The sequence below is a fragment of the Nymphaea colorata genome, unplaced genomic scaffold (genome assembly GCF_008831285.2).
Source record: "Nymphaea colorata isolate Beijing-Zhang1983 unplaced genomic scaffold, ASM883128v2 scaffold0490, whole genome shotgun sequence".
Classification (NCBI taxonomy): Eukaryota; Viridiplantae; Streptophyta; class Magnoliopsida; order Nymphaeales; family Nymphaeaceae; genus Nymphaea; species Nymphaea colorata.
In genome coordinates, this window is record NW_022204996.1 from 14,938 (window position 1) to 26,304 (window position 11,367).

At 42.7% G+C, this 11,367-nt stretch overlaps 2 protein-coding genes across 2 annotated transcripts; one reads left to right on the plus strand and one right to left on the minus strand.

The window, feature by feature from the left end:
- Nucleotides 1-1,088: 1,088 nt before the first annotated feature.
- LOC116245062 (uncharacterized) lies at nt 1,089-1,700 on the plus strand. The gene has a single exon (XM_031616793.1). The coding sequence runs from the start codon at nt 1,089-1,091 to the stop codon at nt 1,698-1,700; it is 612 nt and encodes a 203-aa protein (XP_031472653.1).
- Nucleotides 1,701-9,564: 7,864 nt separating this feature from the next.
- LOC116245063 (uncharacterized) lies at nt 9,565-11,235 on the minus strand. The gene is given in 3 exon segments (XM_031616794.1): nt 9,565-10,499; nt 10,502-10,985; nt 10,987-11,235. Coding segments are annotated over 3 exon segments (1,668 nt in total).
- Nucleotides 11,236-11,367: the final 132 nt, after the last annotated feature.

The window sequence follows — 11,367 nt, forward strand, 5'->3', positions numbered from 1 at the left end:
GGGTTTTCTAGCGGTTTGCAGAAGCCAAGTCAGCGATCTTGATACTGCCGTTGTGCATGAGGATGTTGTCCGGCTTTATATCGCGGTGCATGATGTTGCTGCGGGAAAGCACCTTGAAGGCCTACACCATCTGCTTGAAGTAGAAGAGAGCACGCTTCTCGGGGAAGGGACCCTACTTCTGCATCAAACGATCAAGAGTCCCACCGTTGCAGAACTCATAAACAAAGTAGAAATTGTTGGCGGTTTTGAGCATATCGATGTACTTGACGATATAGGGGCAGGATTGCAGTGTGGATAGTATGTTGATTTCATTGACGGTGCATTCTTCCAGTTTGGGTATCTCTTTGAACTTTTCCGCCTGGACCACCTTAATGGCGACTTCCTGCTTGGACACCAGGTGGACCGCCTTGTAACCTTGCATACACACCCTATCCCAATTGCTCCTTCAATTCGTAGTTCTCGATTATCTTCCCCATCACCGATTATTATTCTCAACTATGAACCATTACTATCAAATTCGCAAACACACGTAGAACGGAAAAAATAAGAAGCGGGGGCCAATCACCGAAGGATAGATATGGCATTATGGGTTTGGCTACCGTAAGAGGAAGTTTTCAAAAAAAAAATAAGGATAGAATGAAGAAAAAAAGAATGGCGGGTGATCAAGATTGCAAGAATATTGCACTTTCCATGTGATGGTTAAACATGGTCAAAGCCTACCCTTGAACCATGTAACCCAAGCGCCAATAGTCCCTCTAATTAGCATATTTATAAACTACTTGCTAGATGTGCATAGCTTTCGATTCAGATACATTTATAATCACAAATTAATGTTAAGTGCAGCCTTCAAAACCCTCGCAAGACCAACCTCCTTCAGCCTTTGCGCATCGGCCGCCAGCAGACGCTACTTCTCAAACCAAAAACCATATGAAAGCTCCCCCCTTCAGACTCTCTCCACCAACTAAGCCATCTCCAAAAACGTGGGAATTAACAAGTTCCTGACGAAGGTTTACACAACCACCGGACTAGCCTTCGGAGGAGCACTCGCCACCTCATATACCGTACTTTCCATCCCCGCTCTCACCGCAATGATGATGCCGCTTTCAATCGGTGGCGCCATCGCCATGCTCGTAGGCTTCATCTCCTCAGGCTACATGCAGCCCAAGTACATCGTCGACGTTGAACGCCTCAACAACAACGAGAAAATAGAGACCGTGAGACCAGTCAATTCAATGCTGAGACAAGCCATGTTCGGAATGGGCATAGTCGGACTAGGACTAAGCGGAGCTCCCATCATCGGCATTGCCAGCGCAATCAGTCCATCAATCGTGCCCACATGCCTGGGGCTCACTACTGCCATTTTCGGAGGAGCTTCCCTGATGGCTTACAACATGAAGAAGGATTCGATGCTAAAATACTCAGGAGTGCTTTTTGGCAGTCTGTTGGGTCTGATCGGCCTGCAGCTTGGCGGTTTGGCTGCAGCTATGATCATGGGTCCCAATGTTTTCTCGACCATGATGCTCAGCGGCTCCAGCTATATCGCAGTGGGACTCTTCTCGGCATTTATCCTGTACGACACCCACGTCGCCATCAAGATGTACGAGCAAGGCACTCCTGACCACCTCGGCATGGCCACCCAGTTCCTGCTGGACATCTGGAACATCTTTATCTCATTGCTCAGAATTTTCTCTGAAAAGTGAAACCCTAAACTATGATCCTCCCACATCATCATTCTAGAAAAATCTACATATAACATACCTTAAAACTCTTATTTCCATCTTTCCCACCGAAGAGCTTATTAGAAAATGCCTGCCTGTGGGTGTGAGGATTATAGACTATATTAATTAAAACTTATTATTAAAATACCGATGAATAAGTCTAAGCTCTCCCTGTCGAAGGCCAAGGCAAAGCCAAAGCTTCCCTTCCCCACATCCACCACCAATAAATCAGTCTCCAAGAATAAGGAGAAAATGGACCGGCTGTCGCCCAGATCCAATCGCATGCATACCCTATAGACCAAGAAATCCATAGAAATCCCAAAGAAAAATAAGGCACCCATTTAAACGAGCCCTCTCCAAGAAAAAACTAACAATAATAATGAGCATTCCAAAGGATACGAAACACCGAAATTCAAATGTGAAATGTAGGTATCACCAAAGAGGAACGCAGTTCCGCACAACTTCTTCTCATTTGGCTAAAAATAGCGAGAGAAGTAACTGATGAAGCAAACCGGGACCAAGATGCGAGAAACATAGAAAACTCATCTATCAAAAACTCGATAAAAATATATGAGAAATTAAATCCGATGATATTTCTAACCTATCACTCACTTCTCTTCCCCCATTTTCGCCCCTATTTTTCCTTCATTTCTCCTCCCTTATAAATAAATATCATCTGGATCCATGCAGCCCTTGGAGTTCAGCCATTAGGAAATTATATTCAACTACCAAGCCAACAAACACTTGCCCGCCAAGTTCACCATACGCAACAGAAATAACTCACCCATATACTTCAAGGTAAAACGCAACATCATGCAGTTCAAACTCACAAGACCCAAGTTCTACCTTCTCAAGCCTGATCGAGGATTCATCGAAAGCGGACAATCAATCTAAATCGATACCACACTGCATTCCGATGTTCTCCTCTCCCAACTTAGGGCGTCAGCGAAGCCGAAAATGACAAAATAAAATGCTTCTACCGTCTGATGGGGGCAAAGGAAGAGCCTCCAAAGGACTGGTAGCACGACGAACTATAGTCATACAGCGCAAGACTGCCAGTAGTTGTCAACAACCTTCCATAGGAGATGAGACGGGTAAACGAGGGAATCAAGGCATCTGAAGTCAAGAGTCTTGCAAACTCCAAGTTCGACGCCGGAAAAGCTGCCCAGTCTCCCCTGGAGAGCAGCATCCGCGAGAAGGAGGCCAAACTGGTACAGTTGATTCCACTTAGCAAAGCCTAAAGACGCAGGTGGACAGCCTGAGACGCAACCGGACCAATCCCGACGGCAGTCTCCTGAGCAAATAATACCTAATCGTGGCAGTAGTGGGCCTGGCGATCGGCCTCATCTCATCGATATGGATCTGATTACCTTTTGAGGACCTTTGGGGGACAGTTGAAAGGTAGAAGGGCGTGCGGGGGTGCATATCTACAGGATGGGAGTTTTTTCTATTGTTGGTAGTTTAATGTTTGATAGAATAATAGAATAGTGAGTAGGAATGAAAAATAATAAAATCAGAGGGACAATATTTTGCGGATGCTGTCCATATGTAGTCGTTTGGATTCCGATTTTATCTTGAGGGAATTGTAGACGTAGGGAAGATGGTGATAATTCAGATAGATTTTACTCACGATTCTAAATATTTTGGAGCATTCAATTTATTTCAAATTTTTGGAGTTTAGTTCCGCATCTGAAAAGGAGGGCCCTCGCCAAAACTCGCTTATCTTTGCGATGTTGGCGTAGGCCTTGAGCTTGTAGGATCGGTTTTTGAAAATTTGATAGAATTCATTGACCTTTATGCTCAGATTATTTTATTATATAATCCTGGCAACAACTGCTTTCATTTTCTTTTATTTTTTAATGAATTTTACCATTAGATGGAATATATTGGAACAGATGTTCCTCCCAAATTTCTGTTTAGCCTACGCCCTATTCTCCTCACTATTCTTCTATAAATTAAAATCTAAATTGGATTTATTCTGAGTTGTTCTTGACTCAACCGGCGAGGAAAGTTGTGCCTGCGGAGCGAGCAGGGCCAAGAGAGGCTTTTAGACGTTTTTTTGTTGCTGGGGAGGATGATTGAAAGACAATTGCTCGTAAGTGGGCTCGAGGGGGGAAGACGGCAGAAAGTACATTTGCTCTGGAGGCAGATAGCAAATCTGGTAAGCCATGTGCGGTAGGAAGGCGTAGTTGAGGGTCTAGGCGGGGTAACCGACCGTATATTGAAACATTCTATGATTTAAATATTATATAATTTGTGAATTGAGCTTTAATATAGGCCCAGTTTCACTAACTAATTCCCCTCAGCGATAGAAAGCGATGCCCCTAATGACTACCGCCCACCCCCACGCCTACGGCCGCCCTGGATCCCACTTAATCCCTCCCCTTATTGATTCCTGTTCATTTGCAAATATAGAAAACTACATATGAAATTTACCAACGATAATCCAATTTCAGAATTTTATTACTATTTGCCTCCGAGGGACTTTGGCATCGTCCGTGAGCCATAAATCTGGCCTTAATTATGAAGACGCATCCCCAAATAAAAAAATCATGAATTTATTGCGTTTTTCTTTTCTTCTTTCTGTTGGAGTGGAAGCTCCACGATTCAAAAAAACCGATGAAATGAACGAAAAGCCAATAAAAATACGAAGTCATTAAGGGAAAAGCGTATTTTCGTCAGTTTGGCAGGAAGTATGATAGTTCGATTAAATTAATTTTGATCAGTCATAGAAGTTGGGATGATGATGAGCAAATGAAGAAAGTTAATTAGAAATAGGATGATGCGGCATGCATGGTCTAAAATATTGCATCTTTTTCCAGCATGTTAATAATAATCTCCTCCCCACTATCAAGCTTTATCCAGGTGGGGTCCTATCACCATCAGCCGAAATAAAGATAATTTTGGCAAGCTTTTCCCACCTCCCCCGTGTTAATCCTGAAGTAAATAGAGGATAGGAAGGAATAGATTTTAATCCCTGGTGATGGTGGACATTTTTTTTATTATTTTTGACTTCTGGACTAAACGGTAGAAATGATGAGGTATATACTATCGGTCATCATACCTCAATACATTTTATCTATCTATGATGCTAGCCCATTGATTTGGATGGTGCATCGTTGGATTCGCATGCATATCTTAGTGATGATTTGAGCAAAGATGAGAGCATTCATTAGGGATCATTTTTGGCAGAGTTTTCTTGATTAAATGAGATTTTCTCACGGGAATAAAAGATTCATATGCCATCGGATGGAAGGATACGCTTGCGAAGTAGAAAAAAAAAGAGGAGGGACCATTTTAAATTCAAAATAGTCGATAAGGAATAGTTTCATATATAGTCACTGGAATTCAAGAAGTGCAATACTGGGAGGAAGCTAATGAGAAGACAATAAAGCCTACTTCTTCACAACGGAGGGCGGTTATTCACCTTTTATATATTAATCACAACTTATCCTGAATACAAGAAAGCAATCAACATGCCTGCATTTCATTACCCATCGCTTTATTCTCTTCTATGAATCATTTTTTCGGGTCAAACCTTTTGCGCTTATGCTGGCATCAATGAAAAACCAGAAAGAAAAAGCATGTGCGGATTGAGAATTATCCCTGTTTTCTTTTTTCCCGTTTTATCTATACAAATATCGAACCTTTGAACAATTTCCATGCTAGGTTGAGGCTTCCCCTCTATCAGAGCCTGAATTTCTTCATTTTGGATATACTTATTATTATTTGCTCCTGCTTTTTAAATGATTCGAAAATGATGATAGTAAAATTTTGAGTACAGGCCATTCGGAAAAGAGGGAGAACATACGGATGCGATATTTGGGGTGGAAATGGATAAAATAGGGATATCACTTGATCATGAACTCCAGAATCTTCCTGAGACCGTGGATATGAAAAACCTTCGATTGCTTCTGCAGTTTCAGCTTATTGAAAACATAAAGCAGATGCACATTCGCCAGATAGTACCTACACAACACACGCAACATCTTCAAGAAATCAGAATCGGTCCTCGACATCTCCTTCCTCTGCGCGAGTTTCGCCCTCGAGACGCCGTTGAGAAAAGAGTTCATCTTAGCGTTGGTGACGTAGGGATTGAGCTTAGAAAGTCGTTTGTGCAGAATCTCATGGAACTGTTTCTTGGTGATTTCGTAGTGGCCTGACCGCAAGAGACGATCCATGACCTCATCGAACTGTTCCTATGATCGTATGGCCTTCAGCATCTGATGGAAGATGTTGGAGTTGATGTTTCGCCCATACTTCTGGCGACTTTTGAAATCGGGGCTATCCTCCGATTCCTCTGCACCGCTCTGGCAGGAGGCGGAGGACTCCTGGTTTGCCTTTTCCCGTGTGCGCTTGATTTTGGTATTGGCGTTGGTGGGGTCTTAGTGTTTTTGTTGATTTTCGTGTTATTGGGGAGGGAATTCAATGGCGGGAGCGGGTTGATCCGCGAAGTTGAGACCGCCCCAGCAGTTGTCCTGATTGGGGTAGAGATAGATCGGTTGATAGTAGGAGGTGGAGGCATAGAGATCGGCAATGTACTGGGAGAGGTTGTTTTGAAAGGGAAGCATCAAATATTAATATTATATTATCGAGATTAAATTCAGGGATTAGAGGTACAATTCCACAGCTAGATCCAGATCCAATTTTTCACTACCCCCATCAACATTTTAGCAGTTCATACTCTCGTCATTTTGGATAAAAAATCACTAAAGGAAATAACAATCATCAATATTTTATAATATTACAAACACACACTTGAAATTGTTCAGTAAATCGCAATTCCCCAACATATCAAACTCAAAAATAGAACAGTCAAGCGCAAATTAAAAGTAAATGCGCTTGGGGATATCGATAAAGATGGAGTTGGCCAACAAAAGAAACTCGATATCAATTTTAATTATTGATCGAATCTCACAATCCTCATATTAGTCCCAAGGAAACCACAATCAAAACCTAAGGAAATAAAACCAAACAAGAGGATTTTTGCCCAGAAACGGTAAAAGACAAGCACCTCTCCTGTTCATCGAAAAGCAGCCAGCCGATGATATTGATTGGCTGCTCGTATATTCCTACTAGCCTTTTTCTGCATAAAATCAGAAGGATTAGATCACGTACCGGCCAAGGCGGGTTTCCTCAGTCAGATCAATCTTCTCGAAAATGATCAGCCGCTCATCCTAGATGCTCTCCACCACGATGAATGAGTTGAGAACTGCATCAGAGGTGCACCGCAGATTTTTCTGCTCGGAAAAACCAGCCTCAATCTTCAGATCCTTCTTGGGCTTGGATATGTTACGGATGTAGATCACTGCTAAATCACCCACCCAATAGCCAACGTGGTAGAAATCTTGCTTTAGGGACTGCTTCTACAGCTTGCTATCGGATATCTTCGACCTTCCGGCTTATCTCAAGAAATCTGAAAAACGAGTTTTAACTATATGAAAGCAAGTGTACGAGAAGCTTGATCCTTGTTGAAGGAAGTGACTTTGAAGGGAGCTGTTATCACAAGTTTATCATTTGCCTTGCCGATGCCCATTGCTTTTTCGATGTTTCGTTTCTTTTTGAGGCGGATCAAATACTTGCCCGCCTTCAAATCTGCATACAGATTTTACAATAGATCTATATGGGGTATGTGATACATGTGTCGCTGACGCCGAAGGAACCTTCATTGTTCTGCAAATCGGAAATCACCTATGAGCTGGACTCAGAAATGACTAGATGGGATATTGGCGAAAAAACCTTATCGGTGAGTGATGGTGATTATTGATGCAGAGAAAGACTAACATATCCGTCATGAGGCAATTAGAATTACACGAAAAACTCCTTCTCCTCCTAGAGACTCAAAGGCAGTTCAGAAATGACTGAAGAGTTAGGATCGTAGTGGACAATGAAGAAAGATTCAACCTGTTCCAGCATTTCATCCTCCTCCATAACGAAATTTCCCTAAGGAATACGTTCATCCTTAGTTATCTTCCTAAGCTCTTCGATGAGTTCCTCGTTCAGCTCCGACCGTTTCCCTCTAAAGTCCAATCCTTTGGAGCAGGGATTGCGAAGATAATACAGTTGCTTGCCTTCAAACTCAAAGCACTTGATGAGATAGAAGTTCTTGCGTCCTGAAATACCGATCTTATGCTTTGGATTTTTTTTACTTGTGATGATACATCCTTTATTGCTTGGCAAATTATAGAGATTGCTTTTCAAAAGCTTGATATTCTCACCGTCGATCTGCTAATCGTCCACTGGGTTTGCCGTTCGCTCTCGCATGTAGTAGGATCTGGTCGGATACGAAAGAAAAGTATTAAAGACTTCCTTGGGGTCTATCTTTTGGATGGTTGTTCTGGAGATATTTCCGTTCACTTTAAGCCAAGCCTTCTCAAGGAGGCATGTCCACGTGTATTGTCCTTTGATTGGCTGCACAAACAAAGGAAGTCTATCTAGACATAAAATATAGTCATCGATGAAGACGGGTTGTACGACTGAGTTTATGTTCATCTTTAGGCAATGAATGCCGTAGGTGTTCGAACCGGTTACCAGTATCTCGCTAATGAGGCGTGGATTATCGGCCAAATAGCATAAAAATACGCCGAAGTATTGCAAAGCTTCATCTATATTAATGGCTGAATACCCCTCACGATTATTTGGGATGATTTGGAGTCCAATCTGTTCAAGATCTTGTATGATTTTCCCCTAGTGGCAGTTGAATCATTCAAAAAAACATACGGTCGTTCGAAGGTGCACTTGACTTCTGTATCTTGTCCGGTGAGTGATTTCAAGATGATGGTTTCTGTTCTCATGGTCTTATCCTTGAAGAGTTTATGCGATTTTTTCAACTTTTCCTCGCAATCCTGGAGATACTTTTCAGCTTCGGGATAGTTGCATTCGATGTGATCGTCATGAGGGATCCTCAGTTCCTTATTATCCTCGTCGTAGACGTATTAGAAGGGGTTTGTGGAGAAGTTAACCTCGTGATTGTCACGCTTGCACAGCTATGATCCCATGTATTTTATGTTATTACTGGCAAATAATTACCCATACCAGCTTATTCTGGAGCTTTCCGCCACGAAAATATCATATCTTGATGCATGAAAACTTGCCGATAAATCAACGTTAAGATTTTATTACTTTTATGATGGATTTAGGGACCAACTTATAGTCTTAGAATTGATGATTTATAATGATAATTGATGGGGTGCGCACCAGTCCCGAAAAAGAACGAAAATATACCCAAATTAAACGCCGAGCCTCAGCCTGTGAAGAAGGAAGTAACCTCAATTGAAAACTTGGTGACTTCGGACTCGAAGATAGCCAAGGTCCGCTTCGAGGACATTGCCAACAACGACATCATTATCAAAGAGGAACGCAGAGCAAATATAGAGATCAGAAAAATGGATTTTGTTAATAAAGTAGAAGTAGAAAGATGAATATTTGATATTTTTATCATAGTCACTCCTCACCTCCACCCTCTTTACAATCGAAAATCGTTGGTTTCTCAATTTTCAAATTATCGTGCAAAAAAACAGCTCAAGAATAATTAATTCATCGGGATTTTACTTTCTTATTTGCAGGGGATAAGCTTTTTAAAAGTTTTTGAAGCTTATTTTATGGAGTCTATGCTGACTTTAGAAACCAAAAAGGTGTAAATAGTGGTTAGTTGATATGGAAGGATGAAAGAGTTGCCACCCTCAGTCAATAGGCTTACTTTTATAACTTTAAACCATGCTTTTCCCTCAATTTTTCGAAATGTATATTGGCATATTTAATTATAAGCCGATTGGCATACTGAATCAAAGACCGATCTCATCGAAGTCCAGATTGTTCTCCTTGCCCCACTTCTTAATGGCCTTTATCACACGCTCGTTCTAAATATAACGGAAGTTACCTGTGCTGACGATTCGCAAGACTTGAGGATGGCTGCAGCTTCGATCAGGTGCTCAACTGACTCTTTGCCGGCGATGACCATCTGGAAAACTCCCAGGACGCTTCCCCTGAGTGGTTCTTCATACTCGTTTTCGGTATCGATCTTCTCGAGGGCTTCGAATCCCTTGACTGCGTAGTAGAAGTGGCCCATTTTGTAGTTGTCGTTTGCGATGAGGAGCAGCAGAGCGTAAGAGTCAGTTGAAGTTTCGGTGGAGACATAGACGTCCCATGCGTTTTTGGGCTTGCCGTTCATGATGTAGGTGCGGATGAGCCACTTGATGTAGGTTTCCTCGCTTTTGTACTTCTCGTTTCTGATGGCGAGAAAGCTGTTCTCTGCCTCCTTGTAGTCGCCAGTTGAAGCGCAAGCAAGAGCGTTGTTCCAGTGGAAGTCGTCGTCTGTTTGGAAGTAACTCTTGATACTGTTCAGATAGACCAGCACATCGTCGAATTGCTTCAGCAGGAAGAAACAACTTGCCATGCATTGCCTTCCAGGAATGGTATCGCACTCAGTAGCTGAAGCACCCACCAACTGGAAGAGCTGCTGAGCAGTCTTAAGATGCTCCTTTGAGTTGGTCTTTTGCCCATACATGAGGTAAGATACGGCCTTGATTATGTACTCACGTGGATTTGTTGGTTCTAAATCCTTGACCAAATTGAAAGCCTCTTCAACGCTGTCGTTCTTCAGATTGTAGATGACCATGTTCAGCCTTGTTTCTGGGAACAATTCCAGAAGAGGAGGAAGGTACTGCATGGCATTTTCTCCATTTCTGAACACCACCAAGTTGTGTCTTAGCAAGTCGTTCTCCTTGAACAAGTCTCCTCCTTTGAACTTCTGCTGGATTGGCCTCAAGGCTTCCTCGCGTTCTTTCCAGAATAGACTTGATAGTTGTTGCAAGCCTTCAGGTTTGCGGTGAAGATGCTTTCGGGGTCAAAGGTTTCGTATCCCGACAAGATTTCGAGGGATACATCAAAGTACTCCATCTTGTAGTAGCAGAGAGCGATGTATACGTTGATGGCTTCGTATTTGCGGCTTTCCAAAAGTAATTTTTTGTAGATTTCAGTGGCTTCCTCGTAGTGGCCTCTAAGGTAGTGAATGGCTGCGAGTGTGAGCTGGTCTTCTGCGCTTTCATCTAGCTTCTGGTGGTAGTGCATCAGGTTCTTTTCGTCGTTTTTCTTGTGGGCAAGATGGAAAAGCAACCTGGTCTGCAGGGGAGTCTCAGCGCCCTTCAGGGCTTCTCTCCTGGCATCGTCGTATAGGCAGAGTGCGTAATAGCAGCAGGCCTTGTAGATGTGGTAATCCTTATCGTCGGTCTTTCTGAGTAATTCATCATAGATATTGATGGATTTTCTATGGATAGGGTTATGCATACCTGTACTAGCCCATATGGAAGTAGCAGTAGGCGAGCCAAAGGCTATTTTCGACTTGGATGTTGACATTACGTTCGCTCTCCAAAAGCGCAACTGCTCCGATCCAGTCTCGTTTCTTGATGTAGTCCTGCAGGGTGGGCATTTTTTATTGTTGGACCTTGTTATATTGTCCCTCCTATGCGCTGGCGCTCTTCACCTTGGCCTTTGAAATCGAGGTTCCTGGACGATACATCTAATTTAAATAATTTCAGATTTAAATTCAATCAATAAAACTCATCATTATTGGGGTTGGGGTTGGGGTTGGGGTTGGGGTTGGGGTTGGGGTTGGGGTTGGGGTTGGGGTTGGGGTTGGGGTTGGGGTTGG